At 44.5% G+C, this 19,526-nt stretch overlaps 1 protein-coding gene across 1 annotated transcript; it reads right to left on the bottom strand.

Moving 5' to 3' along the window:
* Positions 1-11,514: 11,514 nt before the first annotated feature.
* On the bottom strand, positions 11,515-17,084 carry SLC30A1 (solute carrier family 30 member 1; the record flags this gene model as incomplete). Its single annotated transcript, XM_082481336.1, has 2 exons — positions 11,515-12,943; positions 16,454-17,084. 2 exons carry the CDS (start codon positions 17,082-17,084, stop codon positions 12,033-12,035), a joined length of 1,542 nt encoding a protein of 513 aa, XP_082337462.1. The 3' UTR covers positions 11,515-12,032.
* Between the last annotated feature and the right edge of the window lie 2,442 nt (positions 17,085-19,526).

Below are 19,526 nucleotides of genomic sequence, written 5' to 3'. Positions count from 1 at the left end.
AGTGATGTTTATTCATTTAATAAGACAGTCTCTTAAATTTCCTCTCTACAGCACTTAAGAGAACCAAAGTATGGCCAAATCAAAACTAAAATACAAAACAAACCAAAAATACCAAATAACAAAAACCAACCCACCTTTGGTTTGGGTTTTTTTTTTCTGGCTTTTCTGGACATCAAAGAGAACAAAACAAGGAAAGCTCTTGAGCCTAACTGCTTCGGTATCCCTTCTAATTGACCCACACAGGAGTCTGTCTCAATATCACTTTCAGGCTGCTTTAGCTAAATAGCTTCAGGATACAAGAGGTTAAAGCATCCTGCAGTGCAGAAAGCTTTTACTTGAAAGGTCTAACAGCCTTTCCCTTAATCTGCAGAGTGGAGCTGTGATCATACAACAGCTAAAGTCATGAGCTTGTTAATGCTAAAATGACAGATGTTATAACAACAGGATATTTATTAAGTTTCCCATTATCCTGCTGTGTTCTCAGACCCCAATTTCTTTCCAAGACTGCTCTTTAGTTTTTTTAATAACAAAAAGTTAACAGAACTCTGTTTCCAGTCTTCTAACAAGAAGGCATGCAAAGTGCAAAAGGAAAAATCCTAAACAGAAAACATTTATAAACTCTCCTTCTCTGTCTCAGCTTGACTCCTATTAAAGAAGGAAACAGTACTAATTCTGTCTGTCTTTCTGCCCCCATGTTATGGTATAGGTTTATTTTAGAGTAAGTATAGTTTTAACCTTTTACCTAAACACTATATAGCATTGCATGAAAAGTCAGAGTCCATGTGATTCCAAAGTCCTGGAGACTTTAGTATCTATTACTTATTTAGTGAAGCGCTGCAAACTCTCTTGCGGTGGGTGTTTTCCCCCACTACCAGATTAGGAAGCATCCAGCAGCCCTGCCTGGAGGATACCTACCCGCGAGCTCAGTGCTGTGCTGGGAGGGGACAACCCCTGCCCAAGCAGTGCCTAGAAGTCATTGTGGAAAAAGCGGACAACCTAGAAAAGCCACCTGCACAAGGAAAGAAGAAGTAACCAAGTTTAAGCAGTCACCTCTGCATAAATGGAGTTTTAAGACATTTGTCAGATCTAAATTCAGCAGCAGTGTTACTTCCAGAAATAACTGGACTGGTATCAGTGCAGTATCAGAGTAGCTACATCACTGGCGGTGCTGTTTCCACCAGCCCATCGCTCCCTTTACACCTGTGCCGTACATGGCCTTGATTTGGAGGTCTTTCCTATACAGAGAGTGAGAGTTTTAAAAGTTGAGGGACAGCACTGTATTTGCATTGGTTGTTAGACGGGTGTTTCGTGACAGGAGTTGCCCAGACCACTGATTAGGTGCCTGCACACATCCCAGCTCAGGGCTGCGATGCCCTCGCTTCTCCTGCGTGCTACAGCCCCCAAACCGGTGCAGTACAACAGGGATTAAACAGCAGCAATCTGGGCTTCTCCCAGTAGGACTGCTGGTTTTCCATCCCTAGGCTGGGTCTGCTTGGGGTGCAGTCGAAGGGAGGGTGGCTTCTTTCCCTAGCACGGCTGTAGTCCGGCTGGCTGCCCTCCAGATTTCTACAAGCCACCTCCCATCTCTATTTCTGAAGTCATCGTTAAACTGAAATTTTAGATTTTGGGGGAAACTGAAGTCCATATGGAGACAAGTAAGACCACTCAGAGAACCACTTACAAATTAAGCAGTCTCATTTTCTAGTCTCAGAGAATATTCTCATATTTCTTTAAACACTATCTAGTGACGTTTGATGGATGAAAAGCATGATGGAGGTCAGAGTCCCACGTGGGCTATGAACAGAGAGCGCTTTTCACCTCTGTCAGAGTTCCCAACACTGTACCAGGGCAGACTCTTATATTCATAATCTATTTATCACAGATGCTAGGAGATGGAAAACATGCCCTAAGGGGTTCTGTAACAACCATTACCATCCTACCCAATTTATTTAGTAAACAACTTAGACCTCAGTGAAATCACAGTGAATCTAAAGTTTTTCTTCCACTAAATATGAGCAGCTCTGTGTGGGATTAATCACATTTACAGGAAAAAAAAAAAAAAAGCAAACAAAAAAAGCCTTTCTTAACAAAGGCTAAAGGTGTTAAGAATGAATCACCTAGCCTCATCTTCAGCACATTCTTCCACATTTCCGGATCTTTAATACTCTCCATCCAGTATGTGACTTGGTTCAGTCTTTCATTCTTACTGAGCACAGAAAAATACAGTGTCACTGGCACCTGAGGGCATTGTCGTGGCAAGACGCTCTGAAGCCAATTTGGTTAAGACATTCTCCTTCAAAAAGAACCTGTCAGAACAAAGTTGTTTGAAAACCAGGATGATCAGATTTGGGTAAAACCTCGAACACACTTTCACATCATTTAAAAGAAGGAACGCATGTAGTCCAAGAAGTAGCTGAGTGATGTACAGTCCAGAAATGCATCTGTTGTGCTCTCCACTCTTCCCTACTGTATTTTCACTGCCTGGATGAACCATTTTATAGGACAGGACCTATTTCTGGTATTTTGGAATAAAGTCATCATGACATAACCAGTATCTTGAAGGGTTAGTTTTGCAGGACGCTATGTATAATACAAGCAAAAATGCAACTTGGGAACAGATACCTTTTCTCATGTATCACTGAAGTAGTTTCTTCTTTGTGAAGCCCAAGCAAAGATTTTTCCACCCTATTTTATGAGACTGTGGTCCCTGTTCTCACATGTTCTACAGCCACTCAGAGCTCTGCACAGTGCTAAAGTATTTCTTAGTGGCGAGTGATCTGCCACCAAGATTGTGCAGTTAGCTCAAATTTTATGACTGAAACCTCCTTTCTTTCTAGCTGATTTTTAAAACATACCATGTCCACAAAAATTGGACAGCTTTTTGAAAATTAAGTTTATTTCTCTGTTCTGTAAACTACTCGGATTAGAAACAAGGATACAGAATTAGTAAATCATTTTCTTGATTATGAAATGCTTTATCAGGAGAATTAATTATTTAATTTGAAAACATTCTTAGTAATATTAGAAAAATACTTGCATTTGACCATTAAAAGCATAGAAATATTTCTGTTATGTAGAGGAATTTTCAAACCTTCATCATCATGGAAAAAAGTAAGATCTATTAAAATGTAGCTGGTTTCAGTAGTTGCAGACGCACTGCACTGCGTTAACCTCAGATTTGTAATTTAAGGTTAAGGTTTAGAGATAAAGGGGAAGGGAAAGATGGCAGCAGTCCACCCTTGTTTATCTTGTTTAAGCAATTTTTGTCCTAGCCCAGACCAATGACTTTTTCTCTCCAAACTGCTGTTTCAAAAGGGGAACTCCACATTGCATAAGGACTCTCTACATTTTACTTTACCTTAAGTCATTTGGAGAAATACTGCTCTATCAGGATTTTAACCATTGCCAGCAACAAAGCCTCTGTGCAAAGACATTACTTTTGTCAAGCTGCAGTCTCTTAATATAGGCTACTTCTCATATTAAACAAAACTACTGTTACCTGATTTTCTACACCAGTTTTATTGCAGTGTGTGAATTTTGATACTTCGCACTGTCTTTTCCTAACGTAACAGCTGAGGTGGTGCTGGCCACCATCTCAGTCTTGGAAAGATTAAGGTCTCAGTTTCAGCTGTGATCATTTGAAGCATTTTTTTCCATGTCTTTCACTAACTTCCATTTCCACAGACATCACATGTAGGTCTCAGTACTAAGCTGTTAAGCAATGCAGAGCTACAGAGGAAGACCAAAGAACATCATTACCCTCACCAAAACAGCTGCAGTGGGAAAAAAATTATAACCAGTCCGAAAGCAAAACCCATACACACTCCATTGCTCATCTTTCTCCATTGATGCTATAATTTCATTTGTTCTCCGCTAATCAGAGTGACCACCATGGGAGAAGTGATCTGCTTTCCTGATACTACTAGAGCTGAAAGTTTTGGCAAAAATCTTGCGGATTGAGTTTTCCATTCTTAAAAAAGATCTAAAGAACTCCGGGGCCTGTCCCCTTCTTTTTCCAGGTCACATTAATTGTTGCGAAACTCCCAAACACGCAGTAATAGCTAAGGTAACTGTCCGGGCAGAGGCCAGCAATTAAGAGCACCACAGATGCTGGTCTTGCAATGCATCTGTGATCAGGAGCGCCGTAAGTGAGACAGCCAGCCTCTTGTTGACAGAAGGGCTACTGCAGAGGCTGTAGACTTTAGTATCCAAACAGCTTTCAGTAGAGCAACATTATTTTGACATCACCACGGTTTTGGAGATACTTTTAGAAAGGGCACACAAGGGCAATGGCATTCAAATTCTGGGTTCAATGGCACATTTTTTTCCAGGTGTTTTATGCAATGCAGGTGATTTACACACCACGGTCCAAAGCCTTCCAGCTCATCTTCTAAATTGGTGGTGAGATGTTTAAGCCGCGTGGCTCAACTTCTCTGGATCTGTTAAGGGGAAAAAAATCCATGCAAGTTTTCAGCAAATGTTACTGAGATTTTGAATAACGTATGCGGCTTGGGTGATGCTCTGAGCTTTTCACATACGGCTAGCGATGTCACGCTGCGACCATGACGTCAGCACAGTCCCGACACAGGAGCTCTGCCCACGCAGCTTGACTCAATATTTAGCTCTGTAGTTTTCCTACTCCTTCAAAAAAAAGATAACTGGGACATTATGGTGCCAAGTGTCATTCCGCTTCCAAACTGAAGCATATGTACCAAACACCTCCTTTTCAGCGATGGGTTGCCAACTCACTCAGTGCACCTACTGCATGCAGGGAGATTTTCAGACAAACTAGAAACACAGCTACCAAGGCTGGCTAATAGCTCTTGTGATAATTAAACACAGTTCTTCCTTTCTTTTTTTTTTTTTTTTTGAACAGCAATGTGCGAAGAGCAAATCCCTTCAAAACAGCATGGTGTAAAAGTCTAAGACCTCTGCTACTATGGATATTTAGAAGATGAACTGCTCGAGCCTAGATTTTACCTGGTATTTTAACCCAATCCCTCCTTACACTCAGCTGGAAGCACGCAGAATCAACCCCATCCATTTGGGTCAGAACCTTCCTATGTGGTCACAAAAATACAAGCGAAAATTATCACCCAAATTTGGATAATTCACACAATCCCTTTTCTCAAGGGAAAATGAGCTTGTCTGCAACTGCCTGGGGCACAGTCCTAGAGCACCCCAGGACAAGAACGATGGGCTGCGCCTCCAGCCAACGCTGCCTAATGCAAAAATCTCACCGGTATAGCAATATGTGCAGCACTAATCTGGGGGAGTGTTGTTCACTCCTCAACTAGGGCACGAGCACCAAGATCAGGTAAGTGCCAATGACCGAGTTACCTGCTGAGACTCACCGTGCTGTATTCGCTGCACGCACCTGCTGAGCTGCACCCTCAGCTAGAAGGATGACATGGTAACATCAAACCAACCAGCAAAGCCGAATCCAGGTCTGCAGCCCCCATCTGCCACCGTCTGCAGCGGGCCAGCAGCAACCGCTTACTCTCGGCAGCCATACTCTGAAGCAACGAAGACTGGCAGCAAGTCAATTATCTCACTCACCTGAGGTTTTTGCCTGTACTGCAGAATGCAATAGCCTGTACTGCAGAACGCAACTGAAACAAGTGTGGGCTGACCCACAGCGAACCTGTGGCAACAAATTAAATCTAACAAATTCACCTAGCGAGTCCAGCAGCGCCAGCAGGGAAGACAGAGGAGGGCAGGCTTCAGCCCAGGCCAGCAACACAAGCACAAACGCAGGAAACCCAGCAGGTTGCACATCCTGTTCCGCAGCATCGCCACGGCTATTCTTAGCTGCACTAGCTGGTGCGAGGGAAACGCTGGGATGCATACCAACACTGAGATACCTACCAACGCTACCACCAGAAATGGAGCGTGGGTGATAGGAGAGGGGATTACAATTTGGTCTGAGCACTGCTTTAAAGTTTGTGTTGATTATTCCCCCCCCAAAAAAAAAGGTTACACAAAATATGTATATATAACTGTTAACCAAAGTTTTGGTGGCAAGGGCTTTGTGCCAGGTTTGGGATGCTACCACGGATCAGACTGAGGAGAAGGTTCCTGCTGAAAGTGCTCACCTGCCTGGAGTCAGACACAGCTTCACTCCCATCCTGCCCTTCCCCTGTGGCATCAGCTCCTCCGACACAAGAGCAACAAGAAGGAGTCATCCTGGGAACTAGATCTGGTCCTTAAGGTGGTCAGGCAACCATCTGGGGTAGGAGGTCTAGGAATGGCACGGGTAAAGGCATGTGTAAAGTAAAAGCAAAAGCAAGCTATAGACCTAAAGCTTCCCTTCTCATCCTGCTAATTAAAAATTCCTGCACTAGCATGTCTCACAAAGGATGTTCGTATGAATTTTAAATCACATCTTTTCATGATGAGGTAGAAGTAGCTTTGGAAAATGGCAAAACTCAAGCTCACGTGCACTGCTTACAGTCCAACCAAACATACCCTCCTGCGTACATCATTAATAATACGGAATCACTTTTCCCTCTTGAAGCAGAAAAAAGCAGCTGCTGAAGCTGCACCAGTGAAGGGCTCCAAAATGAACTCATCATCATAAGCCCATGAACAGCACTGGGCAGGTATTAATAACGATGCTGCCCTCCTCAGCGTTATAGCTCACAGCTGTATCTTTTCCTGCAGTCAGTACTTTTCTCCCAACAAACTTTACAAATAGCAGTGTATATTGAAGCAAATGAAGCTGAAAAACACCAAAGCCTCTTCTGCTCAAAAGTAACAATCTTCCAAAGACATTCTATAAAACAGTACAGACTTCTACCAGGAAGCCTACCTTATTGACCTGTATGTTACCTTTTTATGTGTTTCTGAGGTTCTGGGAGATAGTGAAAGTGCATTTCTACTGGCCAAATTTCTTCCTAAGAACTGATGTGAGAAAGAAATCCCAACTAAAAGCATTTGACATTCAAGAGCTCCATTTATTTTCTCAGGACTTTAATACTTAATTTAAAAAAAACCAACCAAACAAACAAAACCAAAAAAACAACAACAAAACCCATTATTATTTATTTTAAAAGAAGGCAAAAAGAAATATAATCAATGAACACTAGCTATGCCAATTATATTACAACATTGCTCAGAAATAGGATCCAGTACATGAAAAAAACAGAAGCCAAATTAATCCCATGTGCTTTTTGGAGACATACAGATGAAAGGCATTTTTCAGTATGGTGGTTTTGCTCTTCAACTACTTAGATAACATGGTGAATGCAAAAAAATATAAATGTGAGCCTGCTAAAGCATGGTAATGTACCTCACAGGCAGCTAACCACACAAAGCAAAGGTCATAAGGAATAATCAGACCTCCTGTTATCAGCAAAGCTACGTTTGATTTGGAAAATTGTCAAGACTGGCTTTAGCTCTGGCACATGGAGCATCCACTTCTTTCCGTCCAGCAGAGAAAGAAAAACCCGAAGTTACTACAGAGCTGAACAACTTAAATGCATACCTAAAAAGGGCGTAACTGATGCTATGCTATGAAACTAAAATAGTCAGAGCATATTTATATGCTTTTAAATATAGTTAGCAGTATTTCCCATTCCCTCCACGTGGAACTCTGGACATCTAGCTATGAAATTCATCCCCTCCATCCCCCCCGGTCTCTCCATAGCTGAAGAGATTAGAAAGTGCAGCCAAAGCAGGGGGTAGGGGAAGGAGAATGGCAAGAATCTTTATCCCTCCCCCCCAAACTCCACTAGGCAGTGTTTAATAAGTTCAGATGGCCCAATTTCAGAAGCAAAGAGCAATGTCAGTTTAGCTAAACTTGTTACCAAGTCTTAGGACACTCAGTGGGCTGCTTTTTTTTTGGAGAATGGGGAAAAGGAATAAATCCTGGAATTATAACACACTGATAGTATTTCTGCAGCAAATTTAAAAACACCACAGTACTCCTGATTTTAATACATCCATAAAATCTCAGTACTTTCAGTCATTCTTCAAAAGCCAAGCTGTACTGGCAGCAGCTTTGGACTCACGCCCCCAAATAATTCGTTGCATGCAAGTAACTACTCGTCAGCCCGATAAAACTATTCATGAATACAGAAATTTACAGGACTGAGCCCTTGCCATGAATTTTGGGGAGTCACAAGTTGGGGCTAGTTTTGTCTTTTACATAACTGTGCGTATGTCCATACCGAATACCATGATGCAGCAATAACACATATTACCAAAAGCCTAGAGTGGATGTTGAAAGCAATAAAGCTAAAATTATGAGGGGTTCCACAGAAGCAATTTACTCTGCTAAGAAGTAAAGCTTCCCGGTACTGTGGCTAGCCCACTGAGTGTCTGAATTAGTTCTGCACCGCACCCTTAGGTGCAGATACAATCTAAGAAGTGGTTCTAAAATAGTGTGTTTCTGGATGAGACGTGCACTAAGTGTAAAATATTTCACCCAATGATGTTTGGTACATCTCTGATATTTAATGAGAAGCATAAACAGTCTAGACACTGAAATACAAACTTATTTTTCTTTAAAATCGGTGTTCCATATTTTTTTTTATTTTAAAAATTTAGGAATGTGATACACAATACAATTAGCTCCCCACCACTGCAGTGTTCACTTACATGAGATTCACTAGTTTAATGCTTTGTGGAAAAAAAAAAAAAAAAGATTGTGCAGTGGTTTTGAATGCTCCCAGTATTCTGGAATTCTGATCTTCAGAACAAATCAAGTCTGTGTAACCACAGATAGATCAGGGTAAAAAAAAATCAAGTTATATCGCAAGCTAGCAGGCTACAGTCGGGTCTCATACAGCCAGAACAAACACAAAAATTGTGTTCCTGCTGCTGTACAGCCACCACCTGATCCGACTATATACTTTCGGGGAATTTGCCATCGAGGGCTAAAGAGTCTAAAGGGCCCTGTTAACACCAGCTGGTGCTGCACATGCCACACAGTGCACAACAGAGAGGCCACGCAACTCCCCCTTTCTGCCCCCATCATCATCATCATCATCGTCACATCTGCATCCTGTCCTGATAATAAAAAAAAAGTGGGGGAGAGCTTTTTGTCTTTTAAGCTAGCCATTGCCTGCAATGGACACAGAAATAGAAAAATATGACTTCTGGCACACACACACAAAAAAAGATTAAATAGTTACAATGGAATTAGTGACTACAACTCCATCTATTCAGATGCATTTACTGAGACAGTTAACCAATGGTGGTAACTGTCAAGACTTAATAGTTGTTCTCTTTCTATAAGAGCAACAGGAGAGAAATAAATCAGGCTTCTCAGTGCTACTACGGTTTGTCTTGGGTTTTCTTTTTAAAATAAACTGAAGAGCAGTAGTTCCATGGCGCATTAGTGATATACAGCAGGACCTCAATAATTCATACTAATGACTGAGACCAATTTTAAACTAGCAAGCAAAATAATTAGTGAAAGTTTACCATAAAAAGCAAGGATACACATTTCCAAAAAAATAGTACTTTGTTCATTTCAAAATTTACTTGGTTAACACTTTGTAGTATACTAGCAGTGGCAGCATATTTTGCAAATGTAGTCTCATACAAGATCTCGTTTAACAGTCAACTCTAGATCATATACAGGTAACAGGAGAAAGTGTTAAGATAATTCAGACAAAACAAAAACATACATAAATACTATATTAACATATTTAAGTTAGTTTATGAGACTATACAACAAGCATAAACACAGAAAAAGGTGAGTGATGCTGATGGCTGTGAAGCACCAACATCCGCGAGCTAGCACAAAGCTGAACCGACCCATCCACACGCCGCAGCTTCCTGTGGATGCACCTGAGCAGCCAAGAGGCAAAATAACTGCATGGTGCTGCGCTGCACCCAAGCTAACAAGCCCTGTGAGAGCGGGCTCGTGCGAAACTGGACTAAGCTCCTTTACTTTTCCAATGCTTTGGCACATAGCATTTGGCCAACGCATTGGCATGCGATCCAGAGCTAGTCTGGCCCTGTAGACTGCACAGTTAATACGCAACACTGGTAATCCACCCATGGATAATCGAGAGTTGACTGCAACGCTCTGCTGAGAAGTTGGGTAAGACCACTGACACGACCTGGGCCAATCCAGGTCTGACAAGCAGCAGACTATTTTTAACTACTTAGGAGCAATTATCATACGAGACACATACTAGAGATGCAAACTAGCGAGGCGTTCTGTATCTGGAGGCAAAGCTACATTCCCTTCACTAACAAAACATTCTTTTTAAAAAAAATCTACATTTAAATACTGTTAAAAACCTGAAAACCACAGCATCAAAGAATTTCATAAGGCCAAAACTATCCTCAGTTCCCTCTGTTGTGCCTAGGTATTGCAATACATTTGGAGAAGTAAACACCACGTAATTTACTATCTTATACTCCTTCTAGTGCCTTCCAGTAACAGATCTCAGAGCTCTTCATGCAAGAGTTAAGCCTCACAACACCCCTGTGAGGTAGGTATTATCCCCATTTTAAGACAGGGAAACTGAGGCAGAGTGTTTATCACGTCCAGAGTCATAGAGCAAACAATGGAAGATCTGAGTTGTTTTCCAGTTTTGAGCATAGGAGCAGTCAATTAAATCACACGACATTGTTTCCCATACATAACTTGAAGGTGGATCGAAAGGGTCAGGGTTTTAGATTAGATTTCTTGTATGTTTTATCTTCAACTCTCATCTAGTCTCTGCCAAATTCAGAGTCCATAGACCAGTTTCTCCTTTGTTAAGGTGTAAGTTGGCAGCATACTGTAACAGCTTCTTTAGAGCCAGTTGTCAATTAACTGAGTTAACATTTTAAACCGTAGATTCGGATACTTAAGAAGTGAAATTATGTGATACATAAAAACCTCAAAGCGTGAAATACAGTGAATGAGATCCTACTCCCTGCCCCACTTCCTCAAAAGTCTTCCTTCCCACTTCCTAAAGGCTCCTGAGGACACGGTGGGGACCAGGATTGCAGTCACTGCAAGTGCTTATAGACACACTACAAGCAAAATGCACCAGTGAATTACTTGTTAGTTACAGAGGCTACTGTCTATGCTTAAAAGCATGAATTATACTGTTGGGGCTTGGCAGACTTTCCCCAACAGAGCACTTATTGACATAACTAATTCTTTCATCTTAGTAAACTGAGAATCCGTTAAAAATGAAGCTCCAGCTCTTCATTCATAGCACTGTGAGTCCAGGATCCTTTGAACATCAAAGACCTTTATGACCAGATACAACTTGGAAATAAGGAAAACCACCAGATAATCCATAAAATATGAAAGTATGTGTTACTTTATCGGTCAGTCTCACATCTTGGTCACAGAGCAGTATACAGTAGCTTGAACTTCCTTTCTGATAGAAAAAAACCCTTTCACATCTGATATTTTCACAAGCAGTTGACTTTAATTACCTCGCTACCTTACCAGAAAAGGTGGGGACAGTTTCTAACAATCACATGATGTTCGCTTTAAAATATGCTGTACGAGAAATTCATTAGAAAAGCCTTCACATTTATTATTATGTAGGTTTAAGAAAAATACGTGAAACTGCAAAGTGGTTTCCAGTTTTAAGTAGTTATATCTTTAAAAATGTTCTATGAACTTTGGTTTCCTTAGGGCTTCTAAATAAACAATATATTAAAATATCTACAAATCAAATATTAAAGGAAAGAGTAGGTCCAAGAAATCTGTAACACAAATTGAGTTCTTACATGCTTATCCCTCAAATACCTTTTCACTGGAAAAAATATTTTAATTTGAAGCACAGTAAAAAGTGTCTCCGCTGAAATGCTGAAACTGGTTTTCTGAAGTTGTTACAGCAGGGGTGCACTTTCTGTCTGCCTCAGTACAAAGTCAACACAAACACATTGTATCATGACAGTGACATTATGTTCTTTAAAACAAGCATTCTAGATTTAGCAATATGACAAGAACAAGGACTTCAGCAGTTACACTACTTGGCAAAATTGCATCTCAAACGTCTGTCTCTTCCTCTTGCAATATAGCTGTTGTCAAAGTCACCAAAACTCAGGTAGCACCATTTGGGGAGTTACAAAGATGATTCAAACTGCTCATTTTGATCGGTGTTTGCCTCTAGCTTAACCGAAGGGATACTCTCTGACTTAGTCCTCCTAGTTTTTGGAAATTCAATGACAACTTCTGAACAAGAAATACTAAGCGACGAAGATTTTTCTGTCTTCTTTGTAGTAGTATCTTCTCCCGTTCCACAACACTGCTTCAAAGCACACTGAGTCCTGCAAGGAAACTCGCATTTCCCTCTCCCTGATTCAGAGCCGACGCTGGCAAACTCAGGCTGAATGGTAGTTGCATGAATCCCTTCGTCATGAAAGATCTCTTTTATGCGTTTTGCCACCATCATGTATGTGGAAGGGTCAGGACACTTTATGTGAGCAGTGCCAATGATCCTACTGCCTGCTAGCTGCCAAATGTGTAATTCATGGACTGCTTCAACTCCATCAAGGGTACGTAACTTTGAGTTCAAAGAATGAACATCTATTTGTTTGGGAACAGTCTGTAGAAGTATAAGGGCTGACTCCCTAAGTAACGGGTAGGTTGTGTAAAGGAGTATACAAACCATGATCAAACAGAGGACGGGATCTAAATACAGCAACCAGCACGGACCAGCCACCGTAATGCTCTCTTGATCAGACTTGTTTGCTCTGCCAAGTGTTTGGGATAAAGTAGCATTTTCCATGCAATGATTATTGACACACGGATTTAAGCAGGGCCCATCTTTGGGGCATGGATTCCACAACCCATAAAAGAGCAAGGCATTCACTACCACAATAACTGAACCTAAGGCATCTCCAAAAACATGCAGAAAAACTCCACGCATGTTAAGCTGCGCACTAGAGTCTTCTTCAACCTCTTCTACATCCAGAGAATAATGACCAGCGTTCCCATTCACTTGTAGGTCAGTCATGTTGTCTTTCATATCACCTGACAAGAAAATAGTAAAAATATTAGGCATACGCTATAATACTACACATTACTATAATTCCATAGAAAATAATAACCAACATTAAGCTTGCCACATTAAGTACAAAACTGAAAAGCAAGCAGCTCTCACCGTAACACTTGGCAACGTTTTCTCTGGCTTAGAAATATTTAGTTGTCCCAATAAGTGATCTAAATAGTCTAGAAGGCAATTCTTTCTACATGCAGCTTAAAAGTTATAGTGGCAAAGTATGAAGATGACTGCATTTTAATTTATTTTACTGAAAAACTGCTTTTGCATTTTCCAGCTGTTTAACCATTTAACTACTCATTTCTTAAACAAAATGCAGAATTATAGAGCATATATAAAAAAGCTGGTTAAGTAACTTACATCTGTTCCCTCTTTTGAAAAGATAGAAGGTTAATCACATTGCTAAAATCTCTCTTAAACCATAGGACTCCATTGCTATTTTGCATTAAATTTTGTGAGGCCAGAAGCTCAAAAGCTGTGTGGATACTGCTTTATAGTCACTTCTTCTCAGGTTTAGTAGTTAATTTTGAAAAGACTTCTGAATTCAAGGAAAAGGAAGTTTTTCTGAGATGGCACATGGAGACAGCGGAACTGTGAGATACAATGAGACTTTTAGCTCTGAACCGCAGAATTTACCAGTGGTATTCACTACAGGACAGAGTACGTTCTCACCAAAGCTCTCAGGGGCTATGAACTAGTGTTATTTATATTTCAGAATACATTAAAAAAAAGTACTAAAAATAAGTTTTTTAAGTGGCATGCAGCTGTTAAGTGATATATAGCTGTTGATACCCAAAGCCATATGTCATGGACCATGCAATGCATAAATGAATATCTTAGTGCCCTCCTTTGTCTGCAGTATTACCACTCCATCACACTTAACTAGCTATATAGAAATAACTGCACGCGTCATAACAAAGATGAATGTTTTTTGAAAGCAAAACATCTTCCAATGTTCAAAATTGGAAGTATTTTACATGATTAACCTCCTACTTTTCTTCTAAAGTTCTTCTTTGGACAGAAAACTTCCAGTGTTAAAGAAATGCAACAGGCACTGGCCACCGGCCCAACAAGCTGAAACAAGGAGCTCTTACTGCTTCCGTGGTTCTTCAGTTCAGAGCTTTGTAAACATTAACATGTTAGTATGACCTGCAGCATCTGTCATTCTGCTTTCATGACTGAGATTCTGTAATCATAAAGTGCCTACAAGTTCTTTCCTCTCTGAAGAAGGGGGTGGGCTCGTACAAAGGTGGCTGAGTGGGTCAAGTTCCAAGCCCCAGGCTCATAACCTCATACATCACACTTCTGTCCTAAAGCTCCAGCTACATTTTCCACACAACTTCTAGGAGTTATGGAAACGGGACCAGAAACTTTCCAGAGAAATCAGTAAATTAGAGGAAAATATCTCAAGTTACAGAGTTCAGACCTCAGAGTCCACGATGAGAGCAAGGAAACAGGAACTTTTCTGATACTCTGCTGTGTACGAAGTACTCAGAGAAAAGAAGATTTGGAAAGTCAGTAGACCTACTTATAAGGGTGGGTAACAGGAAACAGGGTTCAAACAAGCTCTTGAGATTTTTTTTTTTTACTTACAAAAGGTTAAAATGTGTCCGTTTGAAATACACTCATTTAAATCTAACTATAAACTGATAACTTCTCATAAAGTATATGCACAAAGACACCTGTGCAGGACTAGCCCCTAAGGCTACCACTAGCTTTCCACTTCCACCTTAGGAAATCTGGGCCTACCCCTCTTTGTAATTTCCAGTGAAGGCACAGGACCACGCTCAGTCATGTCCCTAGTCTTCACCTATACATCTTACGGCTTCCCACAAGGCTCCAAGCACCTTTACCTGTAACATTTCCATGGGTAACTATGAATAACTCCATCCATTACATAATCATGACAGGGCATAGAAGGAAATACAAACTTATTTCAAAGTTTCACTGTGACCAAAATTATGCCCTATTACCACCTAAATACCCACAACAAATTGTTTGTTATTGCCAGAAGGACATCCATGAGAAATTCCAGCCAAATTAGCTCAAAACAATATACATTTTAATCCACGCTATAATATAATCTTTTAGTCTAAAACTAGTCCAAAACTTGGCTAAAAGCACAACTTTTCACCCTGTTTCACCATGCAAGAACAATTCACAAGCCAAGATATCTGTCGGATCAACGGTTAAGGGAATTTTGCATTGTTTGAAACTAATTATTAGGAGACCTTTGTTGGAACTAAACCAACATTAAGAGCTTATTATGTGGTCAAGAAAATGGTGTACTGTATTCAGAGGAAGTTTCCTAGCCTCTTGCAAAACCTGTCTTTTCAAAACCAACACGGAGTCAAAACTTGTGAGAGTGAGTGAGAGACTGCTAAGTTTCTCAAATGTGCATTGGAACCTCTGACCACAGAAAAACTGAAACTGTAGCAAAGTTCACTCTGCTCAATTTAAGCTGAAATGTGTCCCTGATGCGTCCCTGAAAATAAAGTAGAGACATGGGTTTTGGAGACTGACACCCCTTCCTCCTGGTAACAGGCACGCCATATGATTACAGTAGACAAATAGCGATTATGCACCTTTCACTCTCTAGCACACAGTACTCGGCTTTGACCAAGTGACTTCAAAATAAACTATCCAGGCTTCTGAAGCCATTAAAAAAAAAAAAAAACAACAAACAAAATGCCAAGAAATTCCCTCCCACAAAACAGACAGTTTTATCACAACTGGGATGGGAAGACTTTAAATTTATCTCTATGTGCAAGTGAGTGGGAAGGTACATGCTTTAGAAAGCTAAAGAAAACTAATTTGAAGAAACCACGCATGTACTCTGACACCAGCGAGCTCCACATTCAGTGCCTATTGCACGACTTCCACAGTTCTGATTGGTAACTTCCAAGACTTCCTCCTACTAATACGGATGACTCGAAGAAGTACAACATTACTGCAATGGAATATACTTCAGTACGTTACATTCAGATTGAGATTAGCTTCTCAGGTAGCTAATAAATGACCCAACAGAGAAATCCGGCTGTCAGGACCAAGGTGTTGAGCTGCACTCTATTTGATGTGCAGCCAGTTCAGAGGCATTAGGGCAATGTCTTGTGACAGCTTGTGTTGCTAGGCAAAGAACACTTGTCATGTGCCTTCTCTACCAGCACCAACTTTTTCCAAGGCAAACTGCTTTTTCCTAAGACTCTTTCACACTCTGACCTGTCTGCAAGACAAGCACACAACTTCGAGCACTTCTTTCAGCACTTGAAGTAATGCTGTGAGGTAGAGGTGCAACGGGCCGTGTGCCTGAGAGCACCGCTAAGAGAGTTTCTTGCCTTCTCCCCAGGAGGGAGGATGGGTGGTCCCCACGAAGCCTCCAGCAGGCGGGACCAGGATGCCCACCACCTTCCTTGGGGAAGGGACCCCTCCTGCTTTCCTGACACCTCTATGCTGGGATGGGAAAGAGGTGCCGCAGGACTTACCTAGCTTCTCCTGGCTGACTCCGTTGGAGCTGCTGCAGTTCTCCACCAAGGTGCTGGTCTCCTCCCGGTGCAACGCTGCCTCACCATCCCCGGGTGGCTGCTCGGGCTTCGGGCCGCTGCGGGAGTGCTGCCTGCCGCTGTGCGAGTGCCCGTGGCCGTGGGAATGGCCGTGGCCCCCGACACCGTGGTGGTTGAAGAGGCAGAGCCCCAGCAGGTTGATGATGAGCCCCGCCACCCCCACGCCGATGACCACCAGCGGCTGCTGGATCTCATGGGGCTCCGTGAAGCGCTCGATGGCCTCCAGCAGGATGGTGAAGCAAAGGGCGGTGAGGAAGACAGCGTTGACGAGGGCGCCCATCACCTCGGCCCGCACCCACCCGAAGGTGTTCTTCTTGGTGGCGCGGGTGCGCTGGGCGAAGCGCACGGCCACCAGCGCCACGACCAGGGCCATGACATCGGAGAGCATGTGGAAGGAGTCGGAGAGCATGGCCAGCGACGACGTGACCCGGCTCACCACCACCTCCACCACGAAGAAGAGGAAGGTGAGCGCCAGCATGCACAGCAGCCGCGCCCGCCTGTTCTGCCACCACCGCGGCCCGCCTAGCCCCTTCGCCGCCATCCCCCCGCACATCGCGCCGGGGCACCGGCTGCCGGCCCCGGCCCGACCCGGCCCGTGGGAGGCGCGAAGAGAGCGGCTGGCTGTCGGCGCGGCGAGCGGTCCGCGGGCGCGGCGGAGCCCCGAGGGCGAGAGCGGCCCCTTCCCCGCCGGCGGCGGCCCGGCAACCGCCGCTCCCTCCGCAGGCGCTGGGCGAGCAAACTTTGCACCCGAGCCCCCTCACTCTTTCCACACGGAACCCGAGCCGGCACGGCCACGCCCCCCCACCCGCGCCCCATTGGCCACCGCCCCCCCGCCCGGCGTTGCCCGCCCGCCCCCGCCCCCCGCCTCGCTGGCCATTGGCCCGCGCGCCCTCGCGACAGGCGGCCCCGCCCCCCTAGTACCGCCCTGTGGCCGCCCCGCCGGGCCAGGCCGGGGGAGGAGGGCGGGGCTTCGCGTGACGTCCCGGGAGCGGCGGCTTCGATTGGCTGATCCTGTCGGCTTCTCCCCCCCACCTCCCCCTCCCGCCGCCCCGTAGGTTCCGCCCCTCGGCGAGCGGGACTCGTGCAAAAGGTGCGCTTCACACGGCCCCGGCCCCGCGCGCGCTCAGGGGCGGGGCTCCCCCTGCGGGCCGGGCCGGGAGGGAGGAAGGTCTGCTCCGCGGTAGGGGGTTGCGCGGGGTCGGACGGACGGCTTTTCTGATGTCATGCGTCCGGGCGATGGGCCTTTGTAGACGTCACGCGGGGCTAGTTAGGGTCAGCGCCGGCCCCTTCCTGCTGGAGCCGGGGGGGGGCTAACGGCCGTCGGTAGCGGCGCACGGCCCTGCCGTCAGGGGCCGGGACGGGAACCGGGAGGGCCCGGGCAGCCCCTCCTCCCCCCCTCCCCTCCCCCCCCGGGCGGAGCGGGGGGAGGCGAGCCACGGGAGCTGGCCATCGCCGGCAAGCTCGCCGCGGGGGGTCTGCGCTGCCGGCCGCCGCGGGGCCCGGTGTGTGCGGGGGCGGGGGGAGGCCCCTAGCTCGAAGCCCGGGTGTCGGGAAGGTGCCCAAGGAGCGGCCGCGGCGGGGGCCTGGGCGTTGGGCCTTCACTCCAGGGGCAGCTTTGCCCGGGCCCGGGCCCTCCGCCCCGCCCGCCTCTGTCCGTGCTGAAGGCCTGGCTATGGCTGGCGGGTGTCGTGCGGCGCGGCGCGGTGCGGTGTGCTTGCTGGGTTACCAAGAGGAGGCGGGAAGCGCGGCGGCCTCGCAACCTCTCGAGGCAGCAGAAGTGGCTTTGCCCAGCCGCGGCCCCTCCGCTCCCGCCTGCTGGGAGAGGGGGAAGGAACCGGCCTCCAGGCCGCAAGCTGGGCGAACTGGGCACCCATCCCCAGCTGGCAGGCACATCAGCAGGCCCGTGTTCCAAGCTACCGCACGCGCCGCGGTACGCCCCAACGGCTATTCCTCGACGCCTTCCGAACTCCTAGCTTTGTTTGAGGTTTGGCCCTTTCTGCAGGGGGATTTCTATGTAATTTTTTTCCCGTTTGTGCCACTGAGGGCAGTAGGATGGGTGATGAGGCAATAATTACTGATGAGCCGTTAAAAAAATTTGGAGAGAAAAAAGAAATTTTGCTCGAGGAAGTCTTGAAAAGCTGTAATATAACAAAAATATATGAATGCTAAGAAGCTAGTCCCTAGATACTGTTTGTCTTATTAAAGCTGTATTTAAAAAAAGGAAAGGGAGAGCAAGTATTTTGAGACATCCAGAAAAATCACAAAGCTGTAATCACAAAAATTACAAAAAGGCAGAATTGACCTCTTACTTTGCCTGCTGTGTTCCAGGGAGCCAACAAACATGGCAGCAAGAGAGTGTTCAAGAATATTCTATGAGTGGGAAATGGAGAGAGAGGAAACAAACAGCCGTAGCTATTTGTAGCTATAGAAGTATAGCTGCATGTATGAATATGTAGAGGCAGTAGGAAAACTGATGCCCTGAAAAGGAAGATCTAGCAAGAATACAAAAGCCTGCTGCTCTGCTTGGAGTTTCCAAAGGGTTCATGATTCAGGGTCTGTACAAAATGTTCCTGACAGCTGGAGTTAGACAGCCAGGCTCATTTCATTAGTAAAATGGAAGAAGGCGTTCACACTTCCACAAGAGAAGAGTTATCACCAATCATAACTGAGACCGGTAGTTCAGGACAGGCTTCCCCTAAGCTCAGCAGAGTGCTGGCGAGTCCACATCGGTTTACTACATTGCTGTTGTAATCTGTGCGTGCCGTCCCCTCTTCTCTTACGTTGCAGTGTTATGCTTTTTACATTGCAGATGCAGCTTGGGCACTACAGGCACTCCTATACTGACCTGTGACCCTGAACCCTATGTTCTGTGAGATTGTTCATGTGTCAAAATCTAGGTCTGCTGTTTTTTTAGTTCAGCAGTAGGAACCCATGTGGAATGCTTTAATGACCATCGTAAAGAGTACTGTAAGTCACTAATTAGATTGCTGTAACA

Source organism: Vanellus vanellus (assembly GCF_965231255.1).
Source record: "Vanellus vanellus genome assembly, chromosome: 3".
Taxonomy (NCBI): domain Eukaryota; kingdom Metazoa; phylum Chordata; class Aves; order Charadriiformes; family Charadriidae; genus Vanellus; species Vanellus vanellus.
This window is presented reverse-complemented; position numbering and strand designations above follow the sequence as displayed.